The 20,290-nt window shown below is 44.8% G+C and overlaps 1 protein-coding gene across 1 annotated transcript in view; it reads left to right on the top strand.

Annotated features, from left to right (window-relative positions):
- LOC142251248 (uncharacterized) overlaps window positions 1-20,290 on the top strand; it is a 103,430-nt gene that overhangs the window by 51,638 nt on the left and 31,502 nt on the right. Inside the window, exons 6-10 of the mRNA XM_075323876.1 lie at window positions 3,802-3,912; window positions 4,879-5,009; window positions 7,928-8,040; window positions 12,389-12,494; window positions 16,582-16,762. Coding sequence (XP_075179991.1) covers window positions 3,802-3,912; window positions 4,879-5,009; window positions 7,928-8,040; window positions 12,389-12,494; window positions 16,582-16,762 — 642 coding nt within the window. The remainder of the gene's footprint in view (window positions 1-3,801; window positions 3,913-4,878; window positions 5,010-7,927; window positions 8,041-12,388; window positions 12,495-16,581; window positions 16,763-20,290) is intronic.

Below are 20,290 nucleotides of genomic sequence, written 5' to 3'. Positions count from 1 at the left end.
AGAGTTCCATTCGATCCCCAAGGAGTCATTACTAACAACATCACTCAGCAGGTTGGAGGAGAGACGACTGGCTGTGCAGCAAGAAATATTAGAGTTGATCCACAAATCAGTCCTCGTAGAAGTTCCCAAAAAAGAGGAGGGCATGGGATTCTACTCCCCTCACTTCATTATTACAAAACCAGAGGGCACCTACAGGACAATAATCAATCTAAAGAGGCTAGGCTAAACAGACACCTGGTGCACAGACATTTTAAAAAAAAAAAAATCACAGCAAGAAAGGGCAACAATGTTTATCTGCTCACACACTGACAATCCATGGAGGGGGTGATTTCTTAGTATTAAAATTAAACACAAATGGCTTGTATATGGCGCCGTGACGTGTGTGTTTGTGTGTGTGTGTGTGTATATGTATGTATATGTGTGTGTGTATATATATATATATAATGTGTGTATGTATAATATTATATATATTAATATATAATAAATATATGTGTGTGTGTAATTATATATATATATAATATATATATATATATATATATATATATATATTTATATATATATACACACACATATATATTGCGTTTGTGTATATATATATATATATATACACACACACACGTATGTATGTGTGCAAATATATATGTGTATGTACGTACGTACGTGTGTGTGTATATATGTATGTATATGTATGTGTGTGTGTGTGTATGTGTGTATGTATATGTATGTATATATATATATATATATATATAAAATGACACCTACGACCGACCGCTAACGATCCACAAGGCGGCAAAAATCATTGATTGTTGACACGTCGTTCCTTTCCCAAATATCGTTGCTCATTTGGGACACAGGTTGTTCGTCGTTCATGAGGCAGCACACGTTGCTATGTGTGACACACCAGGAAAGACTAACAACAGCGTTTCTGCGTCCTCCGGCGACTAGGTGGGAGTGACGTTAATGCGGCTGCTCTCCGTCCCTCCGCTTCTATTGGTGGCCCGCTGTGTAACGTCGCTGTGACGCCGCACGAACCGCCCCCTTAAAAAAAAAAAGTTTGTTCACTGGCCACAGCGACGTCGTTAGGAAGGTATGTGCGTGTGACGCGTACTAGCGATATTGTTAGCCACGGGCAGTGATTTGCCCGTGATGCACAAACGACGGGTGCGATCGCTAGCGATGTCGCAGCGTGTAAAGCGGCCTTTAGTCACCACCAAAATTACATCTTTTTGGTGGCCACAACATTGAATTAAAATGCAATAACAAGCGATTAATACGTGGCATCTACACACAAAAATAGTATCAATAAAAACGTTAGCTCAAAAAATAAGATGCACTGAGTCCAAGATCCCAAAAAATGAGAACGACACAGGTCTCTGAAAATGGCGACAAAAACACTTTTCTTTTTTTTGGACAAACTTCTTCTAAATTTTTTTTTTTTGCGTCCTTTAGATAAAAGTAAATCTAAACATGTTTGGTATCTACTAACTCATACCGACGTGAGGCATCATACTGACTTGTCAGTTTTGCTATATAGTGAACGTGGTAAATAAAAGACCTCAAAACAAAGTTTTTATTTTTTTTGCAATTTCACTGCACTTGGAATTTTTCCCCCATTTTCCATTACTCTATATGGTAAACTAATGGTGTCATTCAGAAGTACAACTCGTCCCACAAAAAAAATACCCCCAATGTGGTTATATTGATGGGGGAAAAAAAAAAAAAAAAGCTATGGCTCTTGGAAGAAGGGGATGAAAAAACGAAAATAAAAAACAGAAAATCGCCAGTGGGTGAAGGGGTTAAAACGGCGCATGGTCCCCCACAAGTTTGATATCCAGACACTATAAAGCTGACAGCTGGGGGCTGATATTCTCAGGCTAGGGAGACCCATGTTTATTGCACCCCTAATCTAAAAATAGCCTGCAGCTGCCCAGAATTATCACATCCATTAGATGCGACAATCCCGACACTTTACCCGGCTCATCCCAAGTGCGGTGGTTATTGGGGTAATATAAGGGGTCAATGACAGCTCAGAGCTTCCACTAAACCCTAGATTAGAAATGGGGGTGGGGCTCATATATGCCTCCCATTACTAATCTGTAAGTGAAAAGAAATTTTTATTGTTTCAGTGTTTGTTTTATTTGAAATATACAAAAAAAAAAACACCCTTTCTCCAATTAACCCCAAAACATGACTGCATGCTGTGGCTTTAAGCAGAAGCAGACACTGACAGCAGCTGTGAGTGGTGATGTCACTCAATTTATTTGAGGTCACAACTAGAGGTTCCCCACCTGTGACCGAAGGTAAACTGACCTCATTTAACTCTGTGACCTCATCTTAGGTGAACATATTCAGTTCAATTAGACCTGCATCTCTTGGCAGAATACTGCTGTTTTTTTTGTTTTTTGGGGTTTTTTTGCAAAGAGATGCAGATATGGTGCTGAAATTTATTCACCAAATTCCTGCACCAATACTGCATCTCCTGGCAAAAAATGCATCAACCTGGGATGCAGTTTTGATGCAATATTTTGCCTGGAGATGCAAAAAAATTGCATAAATACTGCATCACATTTTGAGGGTTTTTTTGCCAAAAGATGCATTTTTGTTGCAGGATTTTGGTGTATAAATCTCAGCACCATATCTGTATCACTTGGCAAAAAAGGTTATTCCAGGAGATGCAGGTCTAATTGAACTGAATGAATTCATCTGAGGTGAGGTCACCTGAAGTCAGTTTACCTGCAGTCACAGGTGGGGTCCCTGGGAACCTCCAGTTGTGACTCCGATAAACAGTGACGTCGCAGCTGCAGCTCAGAGTCTTTGCCTGAAGCCACAGCCTGCGGTCATGTCATGTCATGTTCTGTGCCTGCATGCTGAGACCTCAGTGCGTAGCAGAGCTGGGATTGTCATGGGACCTTGTGTGGATTACTTTGGAACTGGATGTTTCGGGTTAATAAATTGGAGAAAGAGAGGGGTTTTTTTGTATTTTATTTCAAATAAAGGATTTTGTGTGTGTGTGTGTGTGTGTGTGTGTGTGTGTGTTTCTTTCAACTACAGTATTAGTAATGGGGGTCTCATAGACTATTGCCACTACTTACCTAGGGCTTAGTGGCAGCTGTGAGCTGTCATTAACCTCTTTTATAACCCCGATTGTCAGGCCAATCAGGATGAGCCCATTAAAATGCCGGGACTGTCACTTCTAATGGATGCAACAATTCTGATTGGCTGTATGCTGCTATTTGTAGGCTAGGGGGCCCAATAACCATGGACCTCCCCAGCCTGAGAATACCAGACCCCAGCTGTCGGCTTTATTATGGCTGGGTATCAAAATTGGGGGGAGGAGGACCACTCGCATTGTAACCATATGCGTTATCTGTGCTGGTTATCATCATATGGGGAGATCCTACACAAGTTTATTTGTTACACCACTATACAGACTGTGTGTGTGTGTGTGTGTGTGTGTGTGTGTGAGATTATACATACACACACACACACACATGGTGGGGGTGCGGTCTGACCTAAACACAGATGCCGGGACTGCCATTGCGTGGGAGAAGCAGTGAATATATATGAGGGTGATAGGCATCCCCAGAATTAGTGTTATAGCCGCACAGGAGACTTGGTATGCATAAGGCTCCTGCATTAATCCCCCTAGCCCCTTCTATCACCATTTTTAAGCACAATATTTTGCTCCCATAGACTTGTATGAGGATCAGCATCTGAACGTATGTTCAGAATAAAGTGCGATCCAGAACCCCAAATATCTGCGGGTTCGCCCATCTCTAATAACAATCCTTTTCACTACAGGTAAATTGCCTCCGAAAAAGATAGATTTTTCTGCTCCAGGATGCATTAATGGCCTTCCTGTCCTAGAAGTAGATCTGGATTCTTTTGATGAAAAGCCATGGCGAAAACCAGGTATAGTGGGTGTTTTTCACTTCATTCACATCCGCACTAGTGATTTTTGTGTTTTTTGTTACAGGACAAGGAATATGAAAATAATGGCAGTGCCGGAACCCACACAAACATAAGCCCAATGTGGACAGATGGACTACATTAACAATAATGGGGTCTATCGGGGGGGGGGGTCTTTATTTTTACTGGACAAATAGTGCAGCAATCTGTGATGATGGCTGAGTCTCCAGCACAAATGTTACTTCACTGATAACACGGAGACTGTTCTCACACCTGTACTGCTCCTCAGTTGATCACTTTATCCTCACCTACTTCCACATACTGTATGTGTGCTTAGGCATATGGCATTGTCTTCACATGTATGTGCAGAATGGATTATACAGATCAATTACTTGAAGGAAAGTGTTCAAGATTTCTTGTGTGAATGTCAATTTAAGACAGCGCTGTAATAAAATGCCAACAACGTTTAGGAGTCTAGTGCCTGAATAATGTATGTGAATATCTACTGATGTTAAAAGGAGTTAAGGCCCTGTCACACACAGAGATAAATCTGCGGCAGATCTGTGGTTGCAGTGAAATTGTGGACAATCAGTGCCAGGTTTGTGGCTGTGTACAAATGGAACAATATGTCCATGATTTCACTGCAACCACAGATCTGCCAAAGATTTATCTGTGTGTGTGACGGAGCCTTTAAACTACTGCTCTCACTTCCCCACCAGGAGGTGAGAGCCTCTGCTGATGTGCGCAATGATGCCATTTGCAGGATATTGTGCTCTTCTCGTTTGAATTAGAATGGGATGCAGCATGGCTCCTGCCGCATGTGTATGCTACCACCCAAACCGCCATCAACAAGAGCTCTCACCCTTAGACCTAGAAGAGGCAGGTGCTGAATATCCATTCTTCCAACTGTTCCATTGAACGATGGATTGTTCTGTAACCTGTTTTTAGCCTTGTGTTATTTAATTGTAGGTGCTGATCTTTCTGACTACTTCAACTATGGATTTAATGAAGCAACTTGGAAAGTGTATTGCGAGAAGCAGAGGCGGCTGCAGTTAGGACTAGAAAAGTCTTATCCACACAGCAAGGAGAACAAAATAACTGTAAAATCAACCTTCATCTGATCTGTAGTATGACTTCTACTTTATGACACTGATTGTTATTAATGTGCCACAAGTCTTCATATGAGTATTTTACAGTTTTATATAAATACTAGAAGGTGGCCCGATTCTACGCATCGGGTATTCTAGAATTTACGTATTGTGTAGTTCATGTATGATTTTTGTTATAGATATAGATATATATATATATAGATGTTGTTGTGTGTAGTTACCAAGTGTTTGTGTAGGGCGCTGTACATGTTCTGGGTGTTGTCTGGGTGTGGCGGGGGGTGAGAGCGGTGTTGTATGTGTGTTGCGTTGTTTGTGGAGCGCTGTGTGTCTGTCGCGTTGTGTGTGTGTGTGTGTTGCGCGGTTTGTGTGGGTGTGGTATGTTTTGGGGGGAGGTATGTTTTGTGCAATGTGTGTGTTGTGCGGTATGTGCGTATATTTATGTATGCCGCGGTGTTTGTGTGTTGGGTGTTGTGTGTGTGCAGCGTTGTCTGTGTGTGTGGGTGTCTGTGTATGGCGGTGTTTGTGGTTCCCTGTGGGTGTGTGTGTGTGTGTGTGTGTGTGTTGGGGGGAGGTGTGCACCTCCCATCGTGCTCCATCCCCCATGCTGCACACCCCCCATCATGCCCCATCCCCTATGCTGCGCATTCCCCATCGTGCTCCATCCCCCATGCTGCGCATTTCCCATCGTGCTCCATCCCCCATGCTGCGCACTCCCCATCGTGCTCCATCCTCCATGCTGCGCACTCCCCATCGTGCTCCATCCTCCATGCTGCGCACTCCCCATTGTGCTCCATCCTCCATGCTGCGCACTCCCCATCATGCTCCATCCCACATGCTGCGCAACCCCCATCGTGCTACATCCCCCATGCTGCACACCCCCCATCGTGCTACATCCCCCATGCTGCGCACTCCCCATCGTGCTACATCCCCCATGCTGCGCACTCCCCATCGTGCTACATCCCCCATGCTGCGCACTCCCCATCGTGCTACATCCCCCATGCTGCGCACTCCCCATCGTGCTACATCCCCCATGCTGCGCACTCCCCATCGTGCTACATCCCCCATGCTGCGCACTCCCCATCATGCTCCATCCCACATGCTGCGCAACCCCCATCGTGCTACATCCCCCATGCTGCACACCCCCCATCGTGCTACATCCCCCATGCTGCGCACTCCCCATCGTGCTACATCCCCCATGCTGCGCACTCCCCATCGTGCTACATCCCCCATGCTGCGCACTCCCCATCGTGCTACATCCCCAATGCTGCGCACTCCCCATCGTGCTACATCCCTTATGCTGCGCACCCCATCGTGCTACATCCCCCATGCTGCGCACCCCCCATCGTGCTCCATCCCCCATGCTATAATAGTTCTCCTATTATACTCAGAGAGGAGTATAATAGGAGGACTGTAATAGGAGGAGTAGTCCTGGGGGGAGAGGAGTATAATGCCGGCTCCCTGCACATGTGTACCGGGAGCCGGTGTACACTGGTAACTATGATACACATCGGGTAACCAAGGGACCTTAGTTACCCGATGTGTATAATGGTTACCAGCGTTCACGGCCTCCGTCAAGATCCCAGCATCGCAAGGTTATGTCTGGCGCTGCTGGGATCCTGACGGAGCCGGTGTAGAAGCAAGCGATATCCCAGGATGTTGTGAGTGTGTGGATGTGATGTGTGAGGTGTGTGTGTGTGTGTGTGATGTGATGTGTGTGTGTGTGTGTGTGTGTGTGTACTCACCTAGGAGTCGGAGCTCCGTGTCAGTTGGGCCAGAGCGAGCGTGCATTGCGTGAGGGGGGCGGGGCCTGCAGAGAGCCGGGGCGAGAGGCCAATCCGTGGGAGGGGCGGGGCCATGGCGAGACCAGCGGCCAATCAGCTTTGTGTCACCGTAAGGACACAATTTTGGAGCATGACAGACAGACAGACAGAATAAGGCAATTATATATATAGATTATCTAGAATGTTGTCACTCAGCAGCATATTCTTCTCTTCTATATGTGTATTTCCTGCCACTAACAGGAATATGTCTCCTAGAGGAAAGGTATAAGATCTTTTCCGCAAATGAGCAACTGCAATCTTGTTTTTTGTTCTATTACCATGTTATAAAGTGATGGCGTATCTTTGAAACCCTCGACCACTAGGATGTATGTGGTGTTCACTGCTCGTACCCTCAATAATCCTTAAAATAAAGGGGTTATGGCTGATCACTTTAGTTGAGTTGTTTTGCAATTCCTTTTGTTCCAGTGATAGAGCATCACTTTAAACTTGGGACTACCCCTTTCATTTTGTCATAGGAAAAAAATAAATATATTTTTTAATGTATGCATTTGTAGCTAAACAATATATATATATTTTGCAGTTGGGCTTTCTTTTAAAATTGTTGCACCCTTTGTTGAAGTGTCTGTTGCCGGCTGCAGAATGTATTACCTGAGAATTGATCAGTGAGCGCACTCATTCAATGATCACAACTCTTTTACCGGTCGGTGTCTTTGACCCTCTCAGCTAATCTGTAGTCAATGACATTATCCAAGTTTTAATGAGCAGTAAAACAAATGGCCTAAGTTAAACCATGCATATTTTGTATTAAAAATACATTTTCCCCAGAAATCATGCATTAAAAATGCAGGACAAAACCTTTTGTGATAAAGTCTAATCTTTTTACTCGCTTGTTGAACTTTGATAATAAAGACCTTTATAATAACTTGTGGGAGGATTTTTATGTTGCTTTCACAACACTTAAACCTTTCCAAAATACCAAGGCCCTTTTCCATCCACGCCTCACCCTCTTGTCGAACAAAATGTCTAAATCACTTGATAAATGTGTTCAAAGTATGTTTTCAAAAACTGCACTCACCATTGTAAATCTCCAAAATACTAAAATATGTCAATTTCGTATTTTACAAATAGGTGCAGGAAGGTAGAATCGGACTCACAAGTAAAGAAGAAAATTCAGTCTGTAATGGTAATCTGAATTTAAATATTGAGGAAAGAAAACTGGTAATTGAGACCTCCGAAGACTGGTAAAAATGTTTTGTACTTTTGCAGATTTATTTAAAATGTTTGTAACTGAAAAATCCTTTTATTCATCATAAGCAGTTCAGCATTGCAGTGAGAATTTATTGAATTCAGTAGGTGATTGATAGAATGACAAAATTGACATTATTTGGTATTAAAATGTTATATATACAGTGGATCTTCGGTTTCCGAGTAACTTGGTGTGTGAGCATTTCGCTATACGAGCAAAGCTTGCTGTAAATTTGTAACTTGATTTACGAGCAAGCTTTGCTGTACAAGCAAAATATCACACACACTTCCGGTTCCGTACGCACAAACACACACATTATGTTCACATATCCTCCGTTCCCTCACCGGCCTCATACCTGGTTCTTATAGTCTGCCGGTATGTGGATCCGGTAACCAGCGCGACCGATACAGGACCTGCCACTGTGCTTCCCAATGGCAGTGCGCTGACCAATCAGAGACACAGACGTCTGCGCGCTGGCCAATCACAGAGGCAAGCGGCTCATGCCAATGACTACAGCCGCTGAAGGCCTGACAGTGGCAGCCCTTGCATCGGCCGCCATGGTTACCGGTGGATTGCAAGAACCAGGCCGGCGAGGGAACAGAGGATAATAGTGAGCATAACATGCGTGTGTATGCGCGCACTTGTGCATGTGTGTGCGCGTGTTTGTGCATGTGTGTGCGTGTGTGGAATGGCACAATAGAGGACCAGGATGGGACATGCTACAAGTTGTGTAATGAATTGTCTGCATTCCAATGATTTCCTATGTGAAATCTTGCTATGTTAGACGAGTAAACTGGTTTGGTTTACGAGCACACTCCCAGAACGGATTGTTCTCGTAAACTAAGGTTCCACTGTGTGTTTGTGTGTGTGTATGTGTGTATATATATATATAGATATATATCTATCTATCTATATCTATATATCTATATATATATATATCTATCTATCTATCTATCTATCCTATATATATATATATAATATATATATATATATATATAGATAGATAGATAGATAGATAGATAGATAGATAGATAGATAGATACATACATACATACATACATACACACACACACACACACACACACACACACACACACACACACACGTATATATATGTGTATGTATATATGCATGTGTGTGTGTATATATATATCACTCTGTATAATGTAAAAAAGACCTTTTATTATACTCACCTAGGTCAGGTCCAAAGGGCGTCGCTGATCTTGGGTCTGGCACCTCCTCTCTTCCTTCAATTGCCGTCCTCCTTCCCAGCTCCGTGTGGATGAAGGAGGACAGGGGCAAGCATACACTGATATGCCCTGCTGAGGGCAGAACAAAGTAATGTAGTGCACGTGCGCGGGTGTTCTTTGACCTTTCCTTGCACCTTCGCATTACCGTACTTGGCTATGCCCTTAGCATGGCAGATCAAAGGCAGTTGCGCAGGAGCACCATCTCGGCCTCTGTGTGGATGATGTAGGAGGCGTCATCCACACGGAGCTGGGAAGGAGGACGGTGATAGACAGAAGAGAGAAGGTGCCAGACCTGAGAGCAGTGATGCCCATTAAACCCAACTGCCCCCTAAATAAGTATAATAAAGGTTTTTTGGGTTTTTTTTACATTATACAGAGCAACCTGGGCTCTTTTATATACAGTATTCTGGAATGTTGTATATAAGGGCTCACTGGAGGTGGCCGCAGTTTATAAGGTAAAATCCTGGTGACAGGTTCCCTTTAACACTAGTACAAAAGTGATTGTTTATCTGACAGACAAGGATATGAAACCTACTCACTGAGTCCTTTGTGTTCCAAGACTAAAGGCCCCTTTACTCACTGAGACTTTCTAGCGATCCCACTATCGATCTCGACCTGGCCGTGATCGCTGGAAAGTCTCTAAGAGTCTCTGGTGAGCTGTCAAACAGGCAGATCTAGCCAACGACGCAGCAGCAATACAGACCTGCAGAACAACCTCGCTTGAAAGGGAACGCTAGCACGCCTATGGGGGGCTGGGTCGGTAACTATGTCGTTGTAACTGTGTCAAACACACCGATACATGCTGTGCAGCGGGAAACAAAGGACCAAAGAATGGTCCTGAATGACTTGTAGCGATCAGCGACCTCACAGCGGGGCCAGGTCGCTGATGCGTGTCACACACTGCAATGTCGCTGGGGAGGTCGCTATTACGTCACAAAACCGGTGACGTTACAGCGATATCGCTGTGTGTAAAGGGGCCTTAACTTTAAAGGAGAGGTTTTTTTTATAATGGAAATCACCCCAGCTCTTTTCATTTCATTCAATGATTTACATGTGTGGGTAGTTCTTAGCTTGAAATTTTGGGTTCTTTTCTTTTGCTAGTTTGGTTTCCTTTTTAACCAATTGATATTCACTGTACTGTTTATTTCCCTCCATGTTAAAAATATTTTGTTAGTGTAGTTAAGAGCTTTTACTTTGTAAGGAGTTTCATATCCACTGATGAAGGGATGGTAAATAAAAAGCCACTTGTTTATATTATATGAGAATTAGAGTAATAAGTGAGGTGTTTATGTAGCATTAGAAATTAAGAAACTCCTATAAAACCTAAGAAATAATGTGATTTTGGTACGCAAAAAGTATGCAGAAAGAAAAATACTTAAGTCTGGTTTCAAAAAACCTAGAAATAAAAGTAATCAATAATAACTTCAACTTCAAGATGTATAATAACAATAAAGTAAGTCAACAAAATGAAAAATTGCAAGTGAATCATAAACCCGCACAAGTTCTCCAAGTAGTACAATTATTTGGCAACTTTTTATACATTTTATATGGAATCCTACCACAAACTGAGGAATCCAGGTCTGAATGTAAACAATACCATAAAGTAGTGTTTGGGTTTTTTTGTTTTTAAGGCTAGTTACACACTTGCATTGTGCGGCATCCGTTGCATTGTGTTGTGTGACGAATGTAACAGATACGTTGCATATAATGGCACAACTGATGCGACAGATACTGCAAAACAACGGAATCTGTTGTAGCTTTTTTTTTTTTTAACAATTACTCAACTGAGCATGCGCAGTTGTGTAAAAACGGATGTGTCACAAGAATCCGTCAAATGACGGATTCCACCACCATAGACTTACAAATTGACGGACGCCGATGGAATCCAGCACATTGTGTTTTTTTACGCTCAGGGAGGCGCAGAAAAACGCTACATGCTGCGTTCTTTCCGCCTGGCGGATGCAACGCAGCGTCGGTCGGCGTATGCAACGCATGACCATCAGTCGCAATGCGTCGTCCATACAAGTCTATGGGAAGCATAGACTGTTCTCCAAAACGGCGGATTGCGACTGACGGAAAAAAACGCAAGTGTGAAACTAGCCTAACTTGTGCTTGTATCTTGTCAGACATTCAATTTCTTTTTAATGCCATTTTTTAGAAAAGTGAATTGGCACAAATCTACTAAATTACAAATTACTCGGCTGACATAGAATGTCTATCATATTGACAGGTGAAGGATTTGACAAATTGATTTGGCTGCTTATGACTCGTAATAATATATATTTTTCATTTTTCACAAACCTGCTTTGTGCGGAGACCATTGTAAGAAATGCCAGTCATAATAAAGTCTTCTACAAAACTAAAGTTGAAGGCCCTGTCACACACAGAGATAAATCTGCGGCAGATCTGTGGTTGCAGTGAAATTGTGGACAATCAGTGCCAGGTTTGTGGCTGTATACAAATGGAACAATATGTGCATGATTTCACTGCAACCACAGATCTGCCATAGATTTATCTCTGTGTGTAAAGTGGCCTTAAGGCTGTGTTCACATCTGTGCTGTGGCATCGGCAGTTCCATCACATTTAACAGCATGCGTGCAGTACTGATCTTATCCTTTAAAATGCCATAAATCGCATAGTGATGCCGTTATAAGTCAATAGGATTGGTTACAGGAGATATATATACAGGACGTTATTAAAGGTGAGATTTCATCTCTAAAACCTGCAGAACCGTGAATACTGCTCTGGAGTTTGATAGAAATTGTTTTGGTTTTTTTTCTCTTTTATCTTGCCCTAGTCCTGAACTACAATTTGGTATACGGCCAGACATACCATTGGTGCAACCTGTGCAGTCACATAGGGACCCAAGCAGTATGTGGGCCCGCTTTCAGCTCCAAGCCGGTGGAGTTGTGCACCAAGAGGAGCTACCCACTGGACTGTTCTTACACAGGGGCCCTCCTCTATTTGTGCATGATTCTGATTTGGAATTAAATGTGAATTCTATCCTGCAAAATTACAGTTGTTTGTGGATTTGTTTCATGTTTTGTGCTAGTACCTTGTATGGGTTTTTGAGAGATGTTTGTTTTCTATTAGGAAACAAGCAAAGTCAATTGATGTAATCGGTGGAGAGATCTGCAGTATCACCCGCGTTGAAGGCAGGAGATGGGACATTCAAGATTCAGAAGACATTCTTATTCAGGTAACTAAAGTTTCTCATATAATTGTTTTTTTATTTCTATTTGGAACAGCTGTGAACATAATTGAAACAGGATTATCCATAAACTAAAGAAAATTGGCTAATGGGGGAATGTAATAAAACAAGAAATGAAGCATTACTTTCCATGTCATCATGTCTCCCCTCCTCTATGGGATAAATGAATTCCACAATATCAGTGATGTCTCAAGATAACTTATGAATCTAGCACTGCGGGAAAAAAAATGAAATTGACAAGCACCTTCTAGTAAAATGAAATAAATACATTGGTGCAAGCTGCTGTGAGTGCATACAGTTAGGCCCAAAAATATTTAGACAGTGACTGACTTCGTGATTTCGGCTTTACGTTCCACTACTTTTTTATTTTTAAATTAAACAATCTAAGATGCAATTGAAATTTAGATTTTCAGGTTTAATTAATGGGGTTTAACAAAGATATCCTGTAAAATGTTTAGGAATTGCATTTATTTTTTTTACAAATCAACCCCATTTCAGGGTTTTAAAAGTAATTGGACAAATTTACTTTACCATAAGTAAAATTGTTCATTTTTAATACATTGTAGTGAATCCATTGCAGGCAATGACTGCCTGAAGGCTGGAAGCCATGGACGTCACCAAACGCTGGATTTCCTCCTTTGTGATGCTTTGCCGGCCTTTACTTCAGTTGTTTCTCATTTTTGGGTCTTTTAGCCTTAAGTTTTGTCTTAAGTTTGTGAAATGCAGCTCGATGGGGTTGAGATCTGGTGATTTACTCAGCCATTTAAGAATATTCCACTTCTTTGCCTTTTCAACTCCTGAGTAGCTTTCACAAGATGTTTTGGGTCATTGAACGGCGCTTCACCTTACAGAAGGACAATCGACCTTGCTGCATTTGGTTGAATCTGAACAGACCGTATAGCCTTCTACACTTTAGAATGTATCCAGCTTCTTTTGTCTTCAGTTACATCATCAATAAACACTAGTGACCCAGTGCTATTGGAAGCCATTCATGGCTGACTATCACACTGCTTCCTTCATTTGTTAGAGGATGTGGTGTGCTTTGAATCATGAGCCATTCCAAGCTTTCTACGTACGTACTTCTAATCATTCTGGTACAGGTTGATCTTAGTTTCATCTGTCTGCCCAAAGAATGCTTTTCCAGAACTGGGCTGGCTTCTTTAGAAGTTTTTTGGCAAAGTGTAATATAACCTTTCTAATCTTAATGCTGATTAATGGTTTCCCTCTTGTGGTGAACCCTCTGTTTTTTCTCTCATGAATTTTTCTCTTCATGGTATACTTGTATACTGAAACACCTACTTCCTGGAGAGTTTTCTTCACTTGGGTGGATGCTGTTGAGGTGCTTTTGTCACAATGAAAAGGATTTTTTGATCATCCACCACTGTTGTCTTCCATGATCATCCAGGCCTTTTTGAGTTCCCAAGCTCATCGGTGCGCTTTTTGCAGAATGTACCAAAGGGTTGATTTGGCCACTCCTAATATTTTGCTCTCTGGCTGATTTCTTTTTTTTTTTTCTCAGCCTAATCATGGTCTATTTCTCTTTCATTGACAGCTCCTTTGACTGCATCTTGTGGGTTCACAGCAACATCTTTCAAATGCAACTACTACACCTGGAATCAGCTCCAGACCCTTTACCTGCTTAATTGATGATGGACTAAAGAGGTGTCTTGCTAAATTCTCCTAAAAAGGGGTCTGAAAGCCCGTACTTACGAAGCGCTCACTGATATCCTAATCATGCACGAATACTAAGATTCTTTATAGCAAGATACTATTTATTTTAATAGCACATGAATAGTCAATGGTACATAGGCATTAGAACTACTTTTTTAGTCATAGAACCTTATACAATAACAGAAATATGCATCAACATTACCGTTTGTTGTAGCAATCATTTCTCATCCGAGGGACTCGATTTAATGATAAGGAAACAACATGGCATTTGCATCACAGGAACAGTGCGTCCACTTGAGGGTCCTGGAAAATGTCCCTAATCTCATTAAAAGAGTCCGATCCTTTTATAAGAAACTTTGTACGTTGTGTTTTCTGAATGGTTAAATGGTCACCAGCATGTGACCACTGAGTCATGTTCATGTAACTTGACCACAAGCTGCTGTGGGCACCAGCAGCTTCCTGCACATTTCCTGCACATTTAGCCAGTTGACAACTGGCCGACCACAGTTTCCTGGAGATATTGCAAGGAGACGTGAATTTTACATGCCAGCTTCCTTGCACCTGTTGTCAAATAACCACGAATTTCCTGACTGTGGAACTGTAAATGTTACTTCCTCATTATCGTGGTTTTGCTTAAGATCTGTTTGACGCGTATTCTTCATCATGGTAGAATAGGTTCAACCAGAGGACACCTCTTTCTGATACTGAATTATTGATGGATCAAATAATATCTGGGTTCACTATCTTTTGATTATGATCCCTATCTAAATCACACTCATTCTTCAGTCATATCACATTGGTATCACAAGAGGGAATAGCCCATGCAGCTCGTTAAAGAGCTTTCGAGATTATTGTCCAATTTCTTTTGATCCCTTTGAAAAAGAGGAATCTACATATTAAAGAGCTGTAATTCCTAAACCCTTAGGGTACCTTCACACTTAGCGATGCAGCAGCGATCCGACCAGCGATCTGACCTGGTCAGGATCGCTGCTGCATCGCTACATGGTCGCTGGTGAGCTGTCAAACAGGCAGATCTCACCAGCGACAAGTGAACAGCCCCCAGCCAGCAGCGACGTGCAAGCGACGCTGCGCTTGCACGGAGCTGCCGTCTGGAAGCTGCGGAGACTGGTAACTAAGGTAAACATCGGGTATGGTTACCCGATGTTTACATTAGTTACCAGCGCACAGCTGTGTGTGCAGGGAGCAGGGAGCCGCGCACACTGAGCGCTGGCTCCTTGCTCTCCTACCATAGCTACAGTACACATCGGGTTAATTAACCCGATGTGTAATGCAGCTACATGTTCAGAGAGCAGGGAGCCGCGCACACTGCTTAGCGCTGGCTCCTTGCTCTCCTAGCTGCTGTACACATCGGGTTAATTAACCCGATGTGTACAGCAGCTACATGTGCAGAGAGCCGGAGCCGGCAGCACAGGCAGCGTGAGAGCTGCAGAGGCTCGTAACTAAGGTAAATATCGGGTAACCACCTTGGTTACCCGATGTTTATCTTGGATACAGCTTACCTCAGCTGTCAGATGCCGGCTCCTGCTCTCTGCTCGCTTCATTTGTCGCTCTCTCGCTGTCACACACAGCGATCTGTGTGTCACAGCGGGAGAGCGGCTTTGAAGAAAACGAACCAGGGCTGTGTGTAACGAGCAGCGATCTCGCAGCAGGGGCCAGATCGCTGCTCATTGTCACACACAGCGAGATCGCTAATGAGGTCACTGCTGCGTCACAAAAAGCGTGACTCAGCAGCGATCTCGGCAGCGAGCTCGCTGTGTGTGAAGCACCCCTTACTCCAATTAGGATGTGAATACCCTCAAATTAAAGCTGAGCTGAGAGTTTGCATTTTAGGCTCATATTGATTATATAACTGATTTGGTAAATGGCTAAAATGCCAAAATTTGTAACTGTCTAAATATTACAGGACCTAACTGTAGCTATACTATACAAATACAATCACACTCCGAACGTGTTAAAGCATATGGAACATTAAATATATGTAATTTGAGCTTCATTACTTCTATATTATAGACTATGCCTATAAATTTGAGGTCCTTTTGCAGTTAGATCAAACTGTGTGAGCCCACCGGTAATCCGTGTAGTAGTAATGCAATTCTAAATACTCACATATACGCTCTGAGAATGGTTGTGTATGTTTGCTAGTACGGTACAATGCACACACAGCTGCATCCACTTGTAACATTTATTTTATTTTGCTAGATGTTTGTCAATTTTTAGGTTTTTTTGCAAAGAACATTTGGGGAAAGTGAGAGACTCCATATTGGTTGAGTACTATGCGACTGTCCTAAATAGTTTTGAGGCAGCTTGTTTGTTATGTAGGAAACTTAGAAAAAAATAATCTAGATCCAATGATTAATGGTGGATAATGTATCTCATTCTAAAGGTGGCTGATAATCAGGAATACAAGCCTCGTCCTCTCATGCAACATCAACAGCCTCCTCCTCCTCCTCCGCCACCATCCATTATCCATAATCCACCACCATTCAATCTGCTTCTTCCACCTCCTCTTTTCTTCCAGCGACCTCCTCCAACTACTCATGTTCCACCAGCTTTGCACCATCCAGGTGATTGTATGTGCAAGATATGCTATGGGAAACACATTTGTTTTACATTCAGTATTGGACCACATGCAAAAAGAATACGCCTTTTCTTTGTCGCTCTATTGGGAGACCCAGACAATTGGGTGTATAGGCTATGCCTCCGGAGGCCGCACAAAGTATTACACTTAAAAGTGTTAAGCCCCTCCCCTTCTGCCTATACACCCCCCGTGCTCCCACGGGCTCCTCAGTTTTTTGCTTTGTGCGAAGGAGGTCAGACACGCACGCACAGCTCCACAGATTGGTCAGCAGCAGCTGCTGACCATGTCGGATGGAAGAAAAGTGGGCCCATATAGGGCCCCCAGCATGCTCCCTTCTCACCCCACTCTTGTCGGTGGTGTTGTAAGGTTGAGGTATCCATTGCGGGTACGGAGGCTGGAGCCCACATGCTGTTTTCCTTCCCCATCCCCCTCAGGGCTCTGGTGGAAGTGGGATCCTATCGGTCTCCAGGCACTGAGACCGTGCTTCATCCACAACTCCTGTGGAGCCTGCTGGATAGAAGCCGGGTATCGTTCAGGGACATGGCCCTGCTACTTGGAGGTACTCTGTGTCCCCGTGGGGACCGCGCACAGCAACACTCCAGCATTGCTGGGTGTGCTAGTGCACCGGGGACCACGGCGCTGACCGGGTTAATATGTGCCATTACACACTCAGCGTTGCTGAGTGTGTTTATGTATAGGGACTGCCGCACTAGACCGCCGCGGCCATGGAAACACTGCGGCGCGGCTGGGACTTGTAGTGCGCCGGGGACTTTCACGCCGGCCGCGCTTTTACGGCGGCCGCGTTTATTACTAGAGTCCCCGGCTTTTTGCGGCCTAGTTTCCTTTCCTCCCGCCCACAGCCCTGACAGGCAGGGGAAGGGCGGGACGCTGCTCAGAACGAGCAGCACTGAGGGCTGGAGCATGCTTTGCATACTCCACTCCTCTCACTGTGCACAGTGGGGCACCAGTTCCCGCTCTTTCTGGGTCACGCCCACGGCTCCCTCCTCTCCTCAGGACGCATTCCTGTCAGCTCCTCGGACGCTGCAGAGGGGGACAAAGTCTGGGAGACTCAGGCAGGGACTCTGGTGGCCTCACAACCGCTTTAAGCGGGTGGTAAGCAGCACCTGTGGTGCTAGCCCCATTGTGCAGTAGTGTAACATTATATGTTTATTTTACACTGTATGGTGCACAGTTGATTTCTGGCTATATACCCTATGGTGTTGCTCAGGGAAGATAATAGCATGGCGCCCACGAAAGGCAGGGGTGCCAAAACACAGGCTTATTATGTTGCCTGCGCCGCATGTACGACCCCGCTACCGACAGGTTCCACTGACCCTCATTGTGTACACTGTTCGGCCCCTGTGGCACTTGCTCAGCCAGAGCCTCTGCTAGGGGGGGCCCAGGGGGAGCCACCTGCTAACACTGTTCAGGTGACAGGGACGGAGTTTGCAAAACTCTCTGAGACTATGGCTAAGATACTAGAAGCCTTGCAGTCCAGGCCGGTATCTCAGCACAGGGACTCTGTTGAATCTTTGTTCCCTGGCCCACCTCAGCTGGACCAACAATGTCCTCCCGGGGTATCTCATGGATCCCAGGCTGAGTGTTCTGACACAGACCCCAGCCCCAGACCGACTAAGCGAGCTCGCTTAGATTTTCCCTCGACATCATCATATTGTGCAGGGTCTCAGAGGGGGGAATCTCTGGTTGATGAGGCGGAGACAGCTGATCAGGATTCTGATCCTGAGGCCGATCTCAATCTTGATACTCCGGACGGGGACGCCATAGTGAACGACCTTATTGCGTCCATCAATCGTATGTTGGATATTTCTCCCTCAGCTCCTCCGGCGGAGGAGTCAGCTTCACAGCAGGAGAAATTCCGTTTCAGGTTTCCCAAGCGTACACCGAGTATGTTTCTGGACCACTCTGATTTCAGAGAGGCAGTCCAGAATCACCATGCTTGTCCAGATAAGCGTTTTTTCTAAGCGCCTTAAGGATACACGTTATCCCTTTCCCCCTGACGTGGTCAAAAGTTGGGCTCAGTGTCCCAAAGTGGATCCTCCAATCTCCAGACTGGCAGCTAGATCCATACTTGCAGTGGAAGATGGGGCTTCACTCAAAGATGCCACTGACAGGCAGATGGAGCTCTGGTTGAAATCCATCTATGAAGCTATCGGCGCTTCTTTTGCCCCAGCATTCGCAGCCGTATGGGCGCTACAAGCTATCTCAGCAGGTCAAGCGCAAATTGACGCAGCCACACGCACGTCCGCGCCACAGGTGGCGTCCATAACCACTCAGACGTCGGCATTTGCGTCTTACGCTATTAATGCTGTCCTGGACTCTGCGAGCCGTACGGCGGTTGCAGCCGCCAATTCGGTGGTACTCCGCAGGGCCTTGTGGCTACGGGAATGGAAGGCAGATTCTGTTTCCAAAAAGCGCTTAACCAGTTTGCCAATTTCTGGCGACCGATTGTTTGGCGAGCGTTTGGATGAAATCATCAAACAATCCAAGGGAAAGGATACATCCTTACCCCAGCCCAAACCGAACATACCCCAACAGAGGAAGGGGCAGTCGAGGTTTCGGTCCTTTCGGGGCGCGGGCAGGTCCCAATTCTCCTCGTCCAAAATGCCTCAGAAAGATCAAAGGAACTCTGATGCATGGCGGTCTAAGTCACGTCCTAAAAAGACCACCGGAGGTGCCGCTACCAAAGCGGCTTCCTCATGACTTTCGGCATCCTCACTCCGCATCCTCGGTCGGTGGCAAGCTCTCCCGCTTTTGCGACACCTGGCTGCCACGGGTAAAAGACCGTTGGGTGAGAGACATTCTGTCTCACGGTTACAAGATAGAGTTCACCTCTCGTCCCCCGACTCGATTCTTCAGGTCATCCCCGCCTCCCGAGCGAGCCGAGGCTCTTCTGCAGGCGCTGGGCATTCTGAAGGCAGAAGGAGTGGTGGTCCCTGTTCCTCTTCAGCAACAGGGCCACGGTTTTTACTCCAACTTGTTTGTGGTCCCAAAGAAGGACGGGTCTTTCCGACCTGTCCTGGACCTGAAACTTCTCAACAAACACGTAAAGACCAGGCGGTTCCGGATGGAATCCCTCCGCTCCGTCATCGCCTCAATGTCCCAGGGAGATTTCCTTGCATCGATCGATATCAAAGATGCTTATCTCCACGTACCGATTGCTCCAGAGCACCAGCGCTTTTTGCGCTTCGCCATAGGAAACGAACACCTGCAGTTCGGGGCACTGCCGTTCGGCCTGGCAACAGCCCCACGGGTTTTCACCAAGGTTATGGCTACTGTAGTAGCGGTCCTCCACTCTCAGGGTCACTCGGTGATCCCGTACTTGGACGATCTGTTGATCAAGGCACCCTCTCTAGAGGCATGCCAACACAGCCTCGACGCTACCCTGGAGACTCTCCAGAGTTTCGGGTGGATCATCAATTTTCCAAAGTCAAATCTGACACCGGCCCAATCGCTGACATACCTTGGCATGGAGTTTCATACCCTCTCAGCGATA

Source organism: Anomaloglossus baeobatrachus, chromosome 9 (genome assembly GCF_048569485.1).
Source record: "Anomaloglossus baeobatrachus isolate aAnoBae1 chromosome 9, aAnoBae1.hap1, whole genome shotgun sequence".
Lineage (NCBI taxonomy): Eukaryota > Metazoa > Chordata > Amphibia > Anura > Aromobatidae > Anomaloglossus > Anomaloglossus baeobatrachus.
This window is presented reverse-complemented; position numbering and strand designations above follow the sequence as displayed.